The sequence below is a fragment of the Bipolaris maydis genome, assembly GCF_028858645.1.
Source record: "Bipolaris maydis strain C4 unplaced genomic scaffold PSV08scaffold_8, whole genome shotgun sequence".
NCBI lineage: Eukaryota > Fungi > Ascomycota > Dothideomycetes > Pleosporales > Pleosporaceae > Bipolaris > Bipolaris maydis.
In genome coordinates, this window is record NW_027093864.1 from 982,006 (window position 1) to 997,911 (window position 15,906).

General features: G+C 52.1%; 5 protein-coding genes across 5 annotated transcripts; 2 read left to right on the forward strand and 3 right to left on the reverse strand.

Annotated features, from left to right (window-relative positions):
- Positions 1–275: 275 nt before the first annotated feature.
- On the reverse strand, positions 276–1,473 carry PSV08DRAFT_248054 (uncharacterized protein; the record flags this gene model as incomplete). Its single annotated transcript, XM_066092363.1, has 4 exons — positions 276–677; positions 794–970; positions 1,003–1,278; positions 1,336–1,473. The coding sequence occupies 4 exons, from the start codon at positions 1,471–1,473 to the stop codon at positions 276–278; spliced, it is 993 nt and encodes a 330-aa protein (XP_065949019.1).
- A 1,321-nt stretch (positions 1,474–2,794) lies between these two features.
- PSV08DRAFT_362838 (uncharacterized protein) lies at positions 2,795–4,265 on the forward strand (the record flags this gene model as incomplete). The annotated part of the gene is made up of 4 exons (XM_014223214.1): positions 2,795–2,973; positions 3,023–3,475; positions 3,554–3,807; positions 3,901–4,265. The coding sequence occupies 4 exons, from the start codon at positions 2,795–2,797 to the stop codon at positions 4,191–4,193; spliced, it is 1,179 nt and encodes a 392-aa protein (XP_014078689.1). The 3' UTR covers positions 4,194–4,265.
- A 709-nt stretch (positions 4,266–4,974) lies between these two features.
- On the reverse strand, positions 4,975–6,187 carry PSV08DRAFT_303990 (uncharacterized protein). The gene has a single exon (XM_066092635.1). The coding sequence runs from the start codon at positions 5,727–5,729 to the stop codon at positions 5,325–5,327; it is 405 nt and encodes a 134-aa protein (XP_065949020.1). The 5' UTR covers positions 5,730–6,187; the 3' UTR covers positions 4,975–5,324.
- On the reverse strand, positions 5,958–8,920 carry PSV08DRAFT_391656 (uncharacterized protein). The gene is made up of 2 exons (XM_014223217.2): positions 8,519–8,920; positions 5,958–8,467 (listed from the first exon to the last, which is right to left on the reverse strand). Exons 1-2 carry the CDS (start codon positions 8,719–8,721, stop codon positions 6,187–6,189), a joined length of 2,484 nt encoding a protein of 827 aa, XP_014078692.1. The 5' UTR covers positions 8,722–8,920; the 3' UTR covers positions 5,958–6,186.
- Positions 8,921–13,678: 4,758 nt separating this feature from the next.
- PSV08DRAFT_391658 (isoprenoid synthase domain-containing protein) lies at positions 13,679–15,167 on the forward strand (the record flags this gene model as incomplete). The annotated part of the gene is made up of 5 exons (XM_066093520.1): positions 13,679–13,706; positions 13,755–14,276; positions 14,329–14,357; positions 14,423–14,679; positions 14,741–15,167. 5 exons carry the CDS (start codon positions 13,679–13,681, stop codon positions 15,165–15,167), a joined length of 1,263 nt encoding a protein of 420 aa, XP_065949021.1.
- Positions 15,168–15,906: the final 739 nt, after the last annotated feature.

The window sequence follows — 15,906 nt, forward strand, 5'->3', positions numbered from 1 at the left end:
GTCTCACATCAACCCTTAGTACATCGAACAACCGTTTCCATATCCCTTCGTACTGCTCGTCTCATAATTGGTCGTCATGTTTGCATCATGTTCCTCAAATGTGTCGACATAGAGCAACTACAAACCCCGTTTTCACAACGCTGTTGGGTTTGCCTGGCCTGCTCAAGCGAGCCATCAGCCTTTTTTGTTTCTCATTATACATACAGAAAACATGGATTTGTTTTACCCTACTCTATCCTCAAGACGCATTTGTTTGTTTCTTCTGATTGACACTCTCATGGCCGCGACCATCCTTGGTGAACCTGCACTACGCTCGTCACACGAATGTTGTCTGGAGGACACAACATGAAAACGTCGCTATTATCTTCAATTTCCCAACCCCTTTTTGCAGCTGCCGTATTTCCAAGGGGTGACATTATGATACTGTTAGACGGTCCATATCTCGGCGTTCTTGCTATGTTTGTACCAATGGTTTCGATGAACTTCTTGAAAATCGGTTTAAGTGCTGGTAGTGAAGCCGCGATGATACCCAGATGCAATTCAGTGAAGTTCCAGATTGAATACGCACCATACTCGTCAAGTGGACCGACACTAACTTGTCTAATGATTCCTGCGATTGCCGCAAGGATGCCGACAGAAAGGACTGCTACCAGCGTGAAGCGGGCGCGTCTGACCATCTGCAGTCTCCAAATAAGGGGAGTCGGCAGAAGAGCAAGCAATATGTCCGAGAGAATATGAATCACTACATCATCAGTAATGAGGCCAGAAAATGATGCACATGGTATCTTCATACCTCCGTTGAAGAGTCCAATCTTACGAAACGTGCCGAGGCTGTAACACTTTGCGTTGCCAACACCGAGTGGCGGTGGACGCAAAGAATAGTTCCATCCTGCTGAGATGGGAACACACTGGAGAATCTAAAATACCAGTCATGTTTAAGAAAAATATAGAGGGACGGTAGTATGCCATGCTATCGCACAATCGATAGAAGATTTTACTCACTATTGATAGTACACTGCCGATGGTGAATACGACTATGAATATGATGATACCCCAAAGGGCCCGGATGTACAGCTTCTTCATAACCAGACGAAGAAGGAACAGGCAAACTGATACTTTTACCAGGCCTAACGCCACTACCACAAACACCTGGTGCAAAAGGCGAGTCAGCAGCAACTTGTGGTAGTTTGACATATTGGCTTTTAGTATATCAACTCGGCTTCCTAGCCCAAGCGAAACCTCGGTCATGTAGGATAAGAAACACGCAGTTGTAGGTACCTGTGATTAATTCATCAACACGCCGATTTGAGGCAGGTCCCAACCTGCAATACGTACCAATGCGCTGATCATCACCCAGTCATCTCTACCAAAGGATTTGACGATTTTCAGGCGGACCCAGCAGCGCAACAAAGCAACCGACAATGCCACCACATACTGCGGTATCGAATAAGCAAGCAAACGCCTCGAGGACATTCTACTGTGAGGCGATGATGGACGGATGGGATTGTCACGTTCTGTGGCTCATACTACCAGCACTATTTATTTGTGCCGTTTCACCACCTCGAAATCATGTGCGGCACAGTCAAGAAGTGTTACGTACGTTTGGCTAGGAAGGCAAAGAACTTAACTTTTGTTTTGACGCGCTTGTATTCCGTAGCATCGGAACCGAAGCGAGTGGCAAGTTTCGAAGCGGCATGCTTGGAGACTACGCCGCATTACTAGGTGTCGGGAAAGGAGAGAATATCCGAGTACTTCTGCTCCTCTGGTTCTCGTTCTAAATCTCTGCGGGACTCTCATGGATGGCCTGACTGTGCCACATACTAGGAGCTGTTGTTATTGTCGGTTTGGCCACTTCGCCGTAATCATGTTCAAGGGTTCACGGCTGCAATTCACTCTGTCGATGGCTCCAGTTGAACGACATCTCATGCATACGATTCATGGGACGAGTTTTATTCTTCACGCCACGCAACCTTTTGTCTAAGAGCCGTTGAGGTTCGTATGCGCAAGACGCAATTTGACTAGACGTTGCAAGTGTTAAGCAAAGGATCCGGCAAGATGGCATGGTCTGAACTTGATAGAGTTAGCATGCTCGGTTACCCTTATTTATGCCGTCCCTTCCGTGCCGTCCCTCACCCGTTGACAGCCCTCCCCCCGGTAAGTGTGTAATCGCACTAGACCACTACATCCTTCTCGAGCCATGCACATGGGTCTCGGCAATCGTGTGGTTCGACCATTGATTAATCGCTCAACACTTGCATGTACCCTCGTGGCACAGTCGTAAAGATGAGGAAACTTCCTCCGGTTACCCCTTCTTATCACAACGTGGCTTTAGATTGCGAGAAATGTCGTCACCTGGTGAACTTGGAAAAGTCCAATGGTCTCGTGTATTATGTACTTCATACCACACGCAACACGCTTAGTACGTAAATTTTCTCTTATCGCAGCTTGCAACATTGCTACTCAAAGATTTTCTAGGCGTTACTCGCCCCCACTCGGCAAACAATATCGCCCCTGGTCTGCCACTGTGTATGCGGATCCAGACTTACAGAGCTAGCCTGATGCCACTGACTCTGGTTCGCCAAAATGGGCTGCATCCGGCCTAAGTATTTGCCTTCAAGCGATGAAGCTAGCCATGATCGGGTATTTTAGGCTGCTTGCCACCAGTTCTTTTTGTACTATATAAAGCTCAACGATAAGTAATTCGAACAGCATGCCCTTCGCCATAGCTCATTGTAGCACTCTGTTTCAGGATTTACAGTAGCGGACATGCCTGCCCATTGAGACGGACTCTACAATGAAGATCTCCACCTACCTTAGTGTTGCCTTGGCCGGCAGTACTACTAGCGCCAAGTTCATGGAGAACGATCGCCTTGCCGCTGAAGGCATGACGAAGCTGGAGATTCATTTAGCTAAGAATGGTATTCCAAGCCCTGGGACTTGCACACTAGACAAAGCGTCGGTTCGCAGAGAGTGGTGAGTCGGCACTATAGGTCAAGGCGTAACCTCACTAACATCAACGAAGGGCAACACTATCCCGCAAAGAGCGAATTGCCTTCACCGATGCTGTCAACTGTCTTCACAAGCTCCCTGCAAGGACACCAGCATCTGTCGCTCCCGGTGCAAAGAGCCGCTACGATGACCTAGTCGTCACCCACATCCAGCAGTCGCTCACGATCCACGGCACAGGCAACTTCCTAACGTGGCACCGCTACTTCACCTGGGTCTTTGAGCAAATGATCAGAAAAGAATGTGACTACAGGGGCACTTTCCCTTACTACAACTGGGCACACTACGCTTCTGACCCCAAAAGCGGCCCCTTCTTCGACGGCAGCGCCTCGAGCATGTCTGGCGACGGCAGCTACGTCCCCGGGCGCAACTATTCTTGTTTCCCGTGGGATGGCATAGCCGGGCCCTGCTACATGCACCTAGCCCCAGGCTCAGGCGGTGGATGTGTGACATCGGGTCCATTTAAAGAGTAAAGCAGTGCCCAACCTTTTTTATCCCACCGATTTTCAGTAGTAATGCCCGAGCTAACATAAACTTCGAAACATAGTTTCAAAATCAACATGGGCCCTCTACAAACGATGCTCCAGCTCCCAGGCGGCGGTCTGCCAAAGAACCCACAGCCCAATGGGCTAGGCTACAACCCGCGGTGTCTCAGCCGCGACATTTCGCTGCAAGCTGCGAATGCGACGACAGACGCTGAGGTCGTACGGCTACTCAAGAACTACACGGACATTGCGACGTTTCAGAGAGAGTACCAGGGCGCATTTGCCGAGGGCCGCATGGGCGTGCATACTGGTGGTCGTAAGTTTCTTTCTAGAACACTTCTCTCTCTCTCTCTCTCTCCACTTTCAAAGCTTCCCTCCCCCTTTTTTCCCTACTAACGGAAAAGTTTAGATTACACAATTGGCGGAGATGCAGGCTCGGATTTCTACAATAGTCCTGCTGATCCGGCGTTTTATCCTCACCACGCCATGATTGATCGCGTGTGGTGGACCTGGCAGAATCTCGATCTCAAGAACCGCGAAAGAGCGCTTGCTGGAAGTGCGGGTGGTATTGGGGATACGACGGCGAGGAATGCTACGCTGGGTGATGCCTTGTCGGTGGGTGAGTATGTGGGGTATCCGAACATTACGATTGGGGATGCGATGAGTACGGTTGGGGGGCCCTTTTGTTACATTTATGCTTAAAAAAGTTTGGCGTAACATGTCATGGCAGATTTTTTTTCCCCTCAAGACTAAGGAGGTTTCCTTTTTGAGATTCCAAACATGCCTTACGAAACAAACCTTTGCATCACGTGAACGCCCCCCCAGATTGTCTACCATATTCAAGCGGTAAGAAAGAAAGAAGAAAATTGGGACACAAAGAACAAAATCTACGCATATCCCCCTATCCATCTGCCACAACCCCCCGTTGGCACACTGTCGTAGGATACAACAAAGCAAAAGAAAGGGTATTCTTTTTACCCGCCCTTTTCTCGTGACCGGGTAAGCATAGTAATGGGCAAAAGAGTGCGGGGAAAGAAGATATATTAGTGCTAGAATATGGTGTGTGATGGGGGGAAAAAGAAATGGAAGAAGGGGATGAAAAGGTAGAGTGGCTTTATTTTGTTCCGGCTCACGGGAGAGAGAAAGAGAGAGGAAGGAAGCGAAGTTGCGGATGGTTACTTGTTTCTTTCTTTTTTTTTGTCCGGCTCGCGAAAGAAGAAGTGTGGATGTAACGGACGCGGTACATTTTTTGTGGGGCGGTAAAGATGGAGAGTTGAACCAAACGATACATGAATAGTCATCGGGTATGTAATGTATGGCTCTGCCTATCTCTCTTTCCGCGGAGGAGCTACTTGGGTAGCTAAAAAGAGTGAGGGGGGGCATGTAAAGCCTCGATACGACTGACTTGATTATCTAAACATGTGGCATGCACAACATGATCACGCATAGCAAAGCGAGAGAGAGAGAGAGAGAGAGAGAGAGAGAGAGACCAATAGGTTTTGAGGAGAACAAGAGCAAGAACAACTTGTATTCTCGTCAATGATAAACTAGCAGATTGTTGCTGTACCTGTCGGCTGTTGCTTAGCTTTACAGGTACCACAAAACCATTCCAGGTCCACCATCGACGTGTCAACTCGGCTATGGAAAGAATAAGGGAAACAGGAAAAAACAACGACGTGAAAAAAAACAAAGCATTCAAAAACGCTACGTAGCTCATCCATTTTTCCATTGGGCCATCCATCATCAACCGTCATGAAAGCGTCATAGCTTCCTTCTCCCCCCCTCGCCATTCCTTCACTGCCAACGCATAGGTTCAGCTTTTTTACTTTTTCTTCAAACTTCTTCTTCGTCTTTTTCAAGCAGCCAAAGGAAAAAAGAACAACCTTTCCGACACATGTGCCACGTAGATCCAGCCACACAACAACAGACATGAGAGGAAAAGGGTATTACATCCACCAGCAAAACAACAAAGAAAAAACAAGGAAGAAAAAAGAAGTGAAAAAAAATATAGAAGCTTGAATAACCTCCGCGGGGAGCAGGTATAGTGCGAAGCTGGAAGAGGAGAAAATTATCAAAGGGGATTTTTGCGCGTGCCGTTAAACATTCCAGAACAAAAACAGATAGAGATAGAGGAAGAAAGGGGAAGGGAAAATAAAAACAAAAGTTACGAACGCTACCAAAATAGCAAGGTAGAAAAAGCATGAGGAAACAAGCACACGGCTGAATAAGAGGTCGCATTCCTGTAATGGTGCGACGCTTTTCTCGCGGGCCATGTCATGGGTGTTTGTTGCGTGAGCGTTCCAATCTACAACCAATATTACTGTTTGTGAACAAATACTGAGTCGTTGGGTGGGGGGAACGCAAGCCAAAAACACTTCAAACATGAAACGCGAGTTGGGGAATCAAAACCAGTCTTGAGAACGCGACCAAAGCCAACCGATTAGAACTTTTTTGCTGATGAACAAGTTTGGCCTTGTGGACAGCCAGCCAAGTCCATGCAAAGCTTTTGTTTCAACCTGTTTCCGACCCGCTAAAAGAAAGGATAACGAAACAGAGACTTTTGAATATGATGGAGGGAAAAGCAAAACAAAAAGGGCACGTAGCCAATTCGTCGTGGGTACAGATGCTGAAGAATTGCCAAAAGTGGTCGTGTGCATCGTAGCAGCAAGGCAGACTGCTCAAGGTTCGGAGAAGCCTATTCGCCGTAGTAGGAGCTGGTGTGGGCGCGTTGACGCAAAGGTCGCTGGCCACTGCTCCGTTCTATGCGTTGCTCTCGTATTACTTGGCTGTCACGCCTCCTGCGGGAGCTGCGTAAACTATTTTCGGTCATTTCTTCAGCCTGTCTCCGCGGCTGCTTTGGCACCAATGCCTTTCGGTCGTCTGCATTGCTACCTCTGTCGCTGTTGTGGTAGACACTTTCACGGTCGCGCCCTCCGCTGATGACCAGATCAGCCATGCCGTTCTCGGCCGGGATCATGCGCAGAGTGCGACCCTCCATGTCACCATTGAACTGCAAGCTGAGTGGAGCGTTTGCATCGACTCGCAGACGAATCTCGTTGTTTTCGTTGGTGACGGCCGTGCGGTTGCTTCGGCTTCTCTCACTTCCCGAAGAGCCAGAGTGAGAGGGCATGGAAATGGTTCTCGAGTGGCGTGCAGCATTGTGAATAGGATCATTCAGGGGCCCGGGAGCACCGCGGCGAGCACTAATGTACTCTTCGGCCGCACTCTCGATGCGCTTGGTCTTGTGCTCGAGGACACGCTCCTTGCCTTTGCCCGCGTCAGTTGGACGGCGGCGGCGGGCCTGAGGAGGAGGTGGTGCCGGTGCCTCGGGCGGAAGTTGATCGTCTTCAGACTCTTCTGATTCAGACTCTTCATCGCTGTCAAACGCTGCTGGGGGTTGGTAGTATTGTTTGGAGGTGCGGTTGAGACGCTTCTGCTGAGCAAGCTCGGCTTCGTACTGCTCTTGCTCTCTTCGGGCCTCTTCTTCTTCGCGGGCGCGGGCTCTGGCTTCCTTGGCGGCTTTGGCTGCCCGTCTGTCCTCGGGATAATGGTCGTATACCTGTTCATAGACCTGGGCCGAACGACGCCGTTCAGATTTGCTCGAGTTGGCGACGACAATCTGGCCACGGTGGCCGGGGTATTCGGACTGTATCTGGCGGGAGGGAGGAGCTGGTCGACTGACGGAGGCACGGCGGGAAGGCTCTTCAATGGTCCTTGAAGTACGCTTCCTGCGACGCTCATCAATGACTAGAGACTGCGGCTGAGCTGGAGGCTGAGACACAGACATGCGGCGACTAGGACGTTCGTCCACCACTTGGGTCGTGTTGGCGTGACGCATGGGGGGTCGCTGTTGCTTTTTGCTTTTTGCTTTTGGCTTTGCTTGCTCAATCTTTGGTGGTTGCGGTGCCATGAGAGCACGTCGGTTGCGAGGGTCATTGGGATCGGGTTGCTCATAGTACTCGTCGTCGTCTTCCTCGGATGAGCCGGTCTCGGATCCACTGTCGCTTTCATAGGCGCCCTCTTGGAGCTGCAATTGGGGTGGAAACCTGGCTTGGGTGGCACTCTGGGGCTGGCCGTACCTTGCCGAGTACTGTTGTTCACGCGATGGGGCCTGGGTGATAAGAGGGGCAGGTCCATTGCGTGCAGAGTTGAATGAGGCCCGAGGCGGCATGCCTGGCCTTTGTGGACCATCGTATGGCGGAGGCGTGTGGTTGTAAGAATAGGGCGCTGGGTAGGCCTGAGGCGCACCATAGGGGACTACAGGAGGGGCCATGCCACCCATCTGGTACTGTGGCATTTGGCGCCATTGCGCAGAGGTCGAGGGGGGCGGGCCGTGCTCCTGGGGCGGGCTCGGGTAGGGTGCGGGCATGCCCGGGGTGTGGTATTGGTAGTTGTGCTCACCGTTGTAGCTCATTGGGCGCGGACGTGAAGTTGAAGGGCGGCGACGGGGGTTCACGGCAGGCTGGACAATGGCAGCCTCTTGCCTATAGGTGGGGGGCCGGCGGAGCTGAGTAGGTGAAGGGGGTGACTGGTAATACGAGGCTGGATCGGAACGCATGGAGCGGGTGTCAGCAGAGAGACGGTCGATGTCGCGGGCGGACTGGGTGGGCTTGATGCCGGGCCTGACGAGGTGCTGAGGAAGGGCGTTTGGTCCGCAGGTGGTGCACTTGGGATCAGTGCATTCAGATTCGACTCTGCTGTCGCGACGGGCGAGGCGTTCACGTTCGGTGCGTTCGGGGCGCGGGTCCTGGGTGATTGTGGGCCGGCGTTGCTTGACGAGGGGCTTGGACGACTGGGATGCGGTGCGCGAGGGCAGCTTGGGTCTCGACTGTTCCGAGTGGGACTGGGTAGGCCGTCTGGTCTTTGTCGAGGGCGGCGGGGGTGGTTGTTGCTGAGGTTGGGGTGGTGGTGGTTGTGGTGCCTCTGGACGGGCGGTAGGGGGGGCGGCAGCAGGAGGGCTGCGCTGGGACGGGGCACTTTGAGCAGAATTAGTGCTGCTCACGGTGGCGGCGGTGTAGCTGCTGTACCCTGAGTCGGAGCGAAGATCGAGGTTGGTAGGCACGCGCTCCTGAGGGGGCGGCTTTTCTTTATTCAAGTCGTCGGGGTGGGAGCGCTTGGTGGAGACGTTTGCAGCATTGGCCGAGGAGCGGCCCTGGAACTCGTAGCCTTGTTCGCTCTGGTCGGAATCATAGTCTTCGCAGGTAGCCTGCAGATCCTGTGCGCTTGCCATGTCGGCAGCGGCGGCGGCAGGGGGAGCAGATTGCAAAAGTTGGTGGTGAGAATTGGGAGCAGGGCGGACAGGCTGTCGAGGGCAGGGAGCAGTCGGCAAAAATATCTAGCGGCGGGGCGGTGGTGGGCAATCAAACGAGACGTGGAGAGCGCATTGTCAGCAGGGGTGTGTGATTGAGCGAGGCCGTGTCGGGGCCAGCGGGCGACATGTGGAGAGGGGAGTGAGGGTGGAAGGGTGGATGTGAGGGAGAGGAGAGAGGTGGATGGACAGCGGCAGAGATGCAGAGGGTAGGGAGGAGTTGGCAGGCAAGGCGAGAGAAAAAAGGGAAAACAAAGACGGGGCAGGGGAGTGGAGGTGGGCGGGGGGGCTGAGGATATGCGAGACAAGCAAGCTGCAGCCAGAGTATGACGGGCTCGGTGCTGGTGTGCAGGGCGACGGGCGGCGACGGGCGCAGTGGCAGAGGCAGAGGGCGCGAGTGACTGAGTGAGTGACAGGCAGGCATGCAGGCGCGCATCGCATTCGGGCTTCGACACACACCCACACCCACACACACACACCCGCAGCAAGCAGCAGGCAAGGAAACCTTTCCCCGCCCGCCCGCCGTAAAATTTCAAAACGGCGCGTACTATATTCTGCCCTATGCCATGCGCTGCATCGGTTGGGCTCTCCCACATCTTGGGTCCATGGCGGCCGCGGTGGCGACGCTGCTGCACACCAGTCGTCCTGATTGATGCGTTGCATGCATAGCGGTGCTTGTCCACTCGACGCCATCGACGCCCGCCCGCTCAATGCGCTGCGCTGTGCGGGACTGCATCTCGTAGACATGCTGGCCTCGACGGCAAGCACGACGACTCGATGGTTGTGGACGGGGCGGCCATGGCGGTGCTCCCTGGCGGTGATCACTGGCACCGTCGTCGTCGTCGGCCGCCTCAGATGCGCAACATGCAGCAGCTCGAGCGGGCGTCGACGGCCAGCTGAAACCGGCATTGCCCGGCCCTGGCTGGCTTGGTTGGCCTGGGCTGGCCCTGCGAGCCGTTCGCTGCTGAGACTGGCTGGTGCATGCGCCCATCTTTCACCGCTTTGCACCCCTCGCCGCGCTCAACCACGCCCGCCACGCTCAACCACACGCTGCCCGCGTCCATCAACCACCTCGCCGCCGCCTGCTGATCTCCTCTCGTCCCGTCCTCGGCCTGGCCGCCGTTTCCTAGCCGCTCCTCATCCCTCCAGCTGCATCTACCGTCCACCGTCTATCGTCGTCGAGTCTGCTGCGGTGAACGGGCGCAGGGCACACACGCCTAGCTGCATGCCGCTCTCTTTTTTTCTTCCTTTTTTTCCTTCCTTTTCGTCATCCTTGCACCCGCCATTTCACGTCATTGAGCCTCTCTGCTGATTGCCGGCTAGCCTCTTTTCTCCTGGCTCGGCCACGTCAATCGTCTCTGCCATGCAGGAACAACAAAGCACTCATGGTGCGCCGTGGCCTTCATTAATCCCCTCAACGACCCGACCCGAAACATGTGTCCTCTGCTCTGGCCGTCTCGACCTCTCCGTGTCCGGTGTCGAGTCTGCCTGGCTGCCAACTCGGATGCTCCTGCCTCGTGTCCGCCCGCAAGCCTGCCCGCGCCCGTCTATTCATCACGCGGCTGCTCAAGCGTCGCTTACTCCGCCTAGCCGACACCATTGCACTACCCCACCACGCTTCCGGTGAACAGACGCACCACCGCATCGACTCCCTCTACTCTGCTCCTGCCCTGCCTACTGCTGTCCTACTCTGCCCCCCCAAGCAACTTGGTTCCCACCCAAGAACTCCGCTACAGCTTCCAGAATACTTCCCCCTCGCGTCGCCGTTGACGCACCTGTGTGACACTTGGCAGTCTGAAGTAGCGCACTCGCTCCCACACCACCGCCTACTGACTTTGCAGGCCGGGTCCAAGTGCCATGTCCACCCGTTTGTTCAATCTACACGACTAGCTGCATTTAGTGTACCATGACCCTGCTACCCAACAGATTTTCAACCAACCGTCGCACACAGCCCACTTTGGTCGTATTGGCCTCGGTCGTGTCAGAGTGTGCACCACTGAGCTGGACGCTGGCAGGCCGCCTCACCATTCACGTCCGATGATGCGACGCCTTGTGCCACGAGCAAAACAATGCCATTGACGTATGCTCCATAGATTAACCAAAAAAAAATCGTCATGTGTATACACACTGCACCCCCTCTGTCTTGTTGCTAGTGTCAGTGTCAGTGTCAGATGCACGTCGGCCGCCGTCCTGCCACTCTACTGTACTACCTTGACAGCCAACGTCATGTGCCTCTGCATGACGAACAGACGGCTTCTCAAACCGCGTTCGCAGTCGTCTGCACACCCGACTCGCTCCAATCCCAGCAACCCGGGTGCCAGGTTCTCCCAAACAGCCACTACGGCGCGAAACGGTTCATGTTGCTGCGCGACACTTTTGTCGCAATCCATTTTCGTTGCAACCCGTTCGAGTGCGTGCTTGCCAGCCAGGTTCCCGGCCGTTGGACTAGCGCGGGATGGGTGGAGGAACACGTGGGACGCTCGCTAGTAGTCGAGGACTTAGTCACTCCCGCTACACCACGGATCCCTCCATCGCCTCGTAGCCCAAAGAAAAAAAAACAGTCGCTCCCGAAAAAAATTTCACCCGCTTTCGTTTCACCGCACTATGCAGGTTCAGCACGCCTGGCTGCCATTCCTCTCTATCCCTGTGCGGCCCGCCAAGATGTGACTCACATTTCCATCCACCAGCTGCCCTCTGTTGTCTCAGTATCGGCATCCCTCGCTGCCCAAAACCATCCCCATTGGGCCGCGGCTCCACAAACTTGCGGCTCATGGCTGCCCTACCGACCCACCTTGTGGCCTTGTCCGCTATACACTTGCGGCTCGGGATGCCCAAGCAAGCCCCACCTGGGCGCCTATTGAGCCCGACATCTCTACACTTACCGTTTTTATTCATTTTTTTTCTGCCTTACCTCACCTACTTCCACCTGCCACGCGACACAGCGGCAGAAGAAAAATGACCGACCCTCTCGCTCGGCCTTATCTCCTCCACCATGGTTATCTGCAAGTGACGATACAGAGCTCCGTGTCTCGGCCCATGTCGCAACAACTTCTTGGGGCTCCCTAGTCCATGGTCAAGTGTGGTCAAAGGTCGCATGACCTGCACGCTGTCATTGACTCATTGTTGCTCAATCCACCCAGTGCGACTTGGCTACATACTCTTGAACCCGAATCGGGCTCTGTACATGGTAGTATCACTATTACCACTCCATGGGGACTACACTAGTGGCGTTGTTTGCCAGAGCCGCCACGCGGCAGCCGCAACCTTGCCTTGGAGTCATGGTATACACATGTACACTACTTACACCTGTCATCCAGTTGGCCGCTCGGCCCTGTCACCCACCCGAGATACACTAGTACTGTCTCTCTCGCTAAGCCTTTTCTTTTTAAGCCCTGGAGCGGGAAGATTCGCACTAGCACAAAGGGCTTGCACGTGTTGAGAAGAGCAGAGAGTGATTCTTTGCATCTTCCAAAATGGGCAAGCTGCACATCTTGGCAGTCTAATATATCACTTCTCAGTCGTGTCTTTTGCTCTTTTTACTATTTCCTTTCTCGTCCTTACTAAGCATACAGGCATGACTAATCGGCCTTGATGTAGTCTCTTTCCTATCCAGATTGTTACCAAGGGCAAGCCGAACTGTCATCATCATTCCCACATCTACTGATAATATAAATAACGGAATAATGCCACACAAAAAAAACAAGAACAATCCTTTGCTTGGCACGACACAAAAGAGCACAGAGAGTCCTCAAGTCGTACCCGGACTACGCAATTCACCACGAACATGCCCAAAACGATAGAATCACAATATTACGATGATAGAAACAAATAAAAACGACTGCCAATAGAACAGGAAATGTCACTTCTCGCGAACAACTGTGTGACAGACGTACATATTGAAGGGCGATCTACAGAAGCCAGGGGATTGAACATACAAGCAATGCAGACAACGACAATACCGAGACGAGCATAGATCCACGCAAGCTGATCTAGCTTTTACTCGAAAACTCACGAGATTCAGCTACAGAGGCTGCAGCTTGGCTGCATAGTGTGTACTTGTACCGATTTTGTGTTGGGCTATACCATGTCTAGAAGGCAGATGCAGAAGATACTTGAAACCTCCAGCACTTGTCCATGGCACATTCAAACAAGCTTCTTTACAACTAACCCTTCAAGGATCCCAGCCGCAAAAACAAAAAACAAAAACGGGAAAAAGTAAACGCAGAATATCAATGCTCTAGGCATTTTCGCTGAAGATGAGGCTACGTACAGAAACACTCGGATTTTCAACAATTTTACAAGGGGGAAGAGATTTGCACTCTTTAATAAAAAGGATTTTTATGGGCAACAGCCGAACGACGGGGTCCAAGGCCAAGAGTACGTCAGTGACTGCTGAATGCAAGTTACTCTAGTCTTAATGCATTCCTCACCGTTCAGCAAGCATCTCAATCAAATTGGTGGGCTTTGACCCTCTACCATTGGATGACGCTAACGATGTATATCCCACACTGGTATAGACTTTACAGAACTGTGGCTGGCGCAAAGCATGGGACGTTTTTGCAAACTACGGCGCGGGCCGTCTTCACCGCCAACTCGCATCGCCTTGGCCCGTCTTCATCTGCATTTCCAGTCCTTTGATTCGATTTACAGTGATAATATGGTGCATTTTTCTTTCGTTTTTCAATGCAAGTTCAGGATGAGGTCCGCAAATGCATCTGGATTCGACTTGGTCTCTGCATTTGATGGAGATAGAGCCTTTCGCTCACCGATGACAGCGTACATTGAGAATTTATTTAAAGGGATGCCCGATGCCTCAATGTACGCAACAAAGACATCTCCCATAGTCCATCTATTTCATACTCCCAAACACACATTCGCCATGGAAGCGCAGCAAAGCATTGACCTTGGTTAGCTCCATGTCGTCTCCAGTCCTGATGACGCTAATCTCTGACTAGCATCCTTCAATTCCAAGGATCACAATGATTTCCTCTGGCCAATCAACTACAGTTACGATCATATGCCAAAAGACCAACCACCCTTGCCGTCTCTGATTGACGTTTCGTCTTTTCCTGATCTCGAAGCCGAAAGCATCAATGTCAAGTCCGTCATCGACATGCTTACTACTCAGACTGAATATTCGATCCCAAACAATGACAAGCTCAACGCCAATAGCATTCCGATATTTCCTGTCAATGCAAGACTTCCTTGGCATTCTTCAATCCGCCATCTAAGACAGAGCATGCATTGGCAAACGGCTGTAGACGCAATAAAAGCCTTGCTACAACACTTTGCTTCCGACCCAACCGCCACAACAACAATGAAGGAGGGTGGAAGATCCTTCGCAGCTGTTGCCGCTAAGGAGCTGCCAATGATAGAGGACAACTGGGCTCGCTTCAGTGCTTACCTGTGGCCAGCTGCAAGCGGGGACCGGCTCAAAATCATTGCGGAGACCCTTGTCTATATCTTCATTTTCGATGGTAAGCTAAACCCATGACAGAAGTTTCACTACTCTAATCGCTTTTCCTGCAGACGTATGGGAGATGAATGGCGAAGACAAGGCACGTGATACCAAGACCATAGGTCTCCCAACCTTCCTCTCCAATATCTGACAACTGAATGACAGATCCCTACAATTCAAAAAGAGTTCGTATCGAACCTCGAAGCACGCGCTCACTTCCCAGACGACGAATCAGCATCGGATCTGCAAAAGGCCATGAACGCCACTATCCAAGGCCTGTACGACGAAGATAGCATTGCCGGCAACGGCGGCGTAGACGTAGCGATCCATCTTATAAATTTCATAAACCACCCTCCTCCACCGGCTACCTTTGCCAGTCTCCGCGAATTCCTCGATTATAGAGTCATCGACGCTGCTGCCTTGTGAGTATTCACTAATCCTCCACGAATTGCACATGGAAAAGGCTAAGCGCTGCCCCCTTAGATACATTGTCGCATGTGCAAAGTTCTCTCTCTGCTCCACCGTCGACCTTGACAGCCCGCGTATCGCAAAGTTCATCCGGCTGCTATGCGATCACGCATCGATTGTCAACGACCTGGGCTCGTTTGACAAGGAGAAGTACGCCTACGTACATGGTAAGGTGTGCTACATGGTCAATACCGTCAACGAAGTGCGCAAGACGTATGCCCTGGACAGCGACGAGGCAGCAAAGTTTGTCACGTTGGCCCTCCAGATGGAAGTGGAGCAGGAAATGGTGCGTGAGCTGGCCCGCCTGAATACCGATGCGAGTGTTACAGAGGCAGAGCGCGAATTTGTGGATGCTTTGATGCTTTCGGCCACGGGCAGCATCATCACGTCGGTGGTTATGTCGAGGTATGGGGGCAAGGAGTATGCCATTGTAGCGCCGTAAAGTAGTTAGTTTTTTGTTTTGTTTTGAACCATGTCAAACCTTTCAAACTATGTTATCACCGGATATAACAATACATGAGTATACACAGGTTGCCACACCTAAAAGAAACCCCCATCTTCTTCTTCAAACAAAGTCCTTGTCATCTTCCCCCCCAACCTTTTCAGAAGACAGGAATATCCACAATGTAAACCCCCGCTTTCCACCAACCCAAATACTCTCCATCTTCTCCACAACTTGGGGGGGATGTGAGCAAAGCTCGCGTGTTCACGTCGAGGTATGGGTTAGTTCACAACATATAAATCCCCGTCAGCATTCAATGCATTCCAATGCTTTATAAACCCTCAGGCAACCAATGGTGTCGAACTATCCCCTGGTTTCCAGCAACTGAACCAGGGATAACAGAACACCTCTTCTACTTTCTCTTTTGTAATTTGTTTCGCTGATGTCGAGCTCGGGCATTCACCATTGGGAATTGATAACCTCTCTAGCTTGCCAAATACTCCTTCATATACAACACAGATGGATCATGACCCCGATGATTTTCGTTTCGTAACATGCTGTGGCACAAGAATGCTCAGAAATTTAGAAGGATCGTCTTGCTTTGAAAATCCATCGGTATCGCTGTAGGATACAGGAGTAGCGGGGGGGAATATCGATTGGCTTTTACTCCTCCACCTCGGCTAGTTGAGAGAAGCTCATGGACGTATTCCCTAGGCAACATCTTCTGATCTCAGATTGT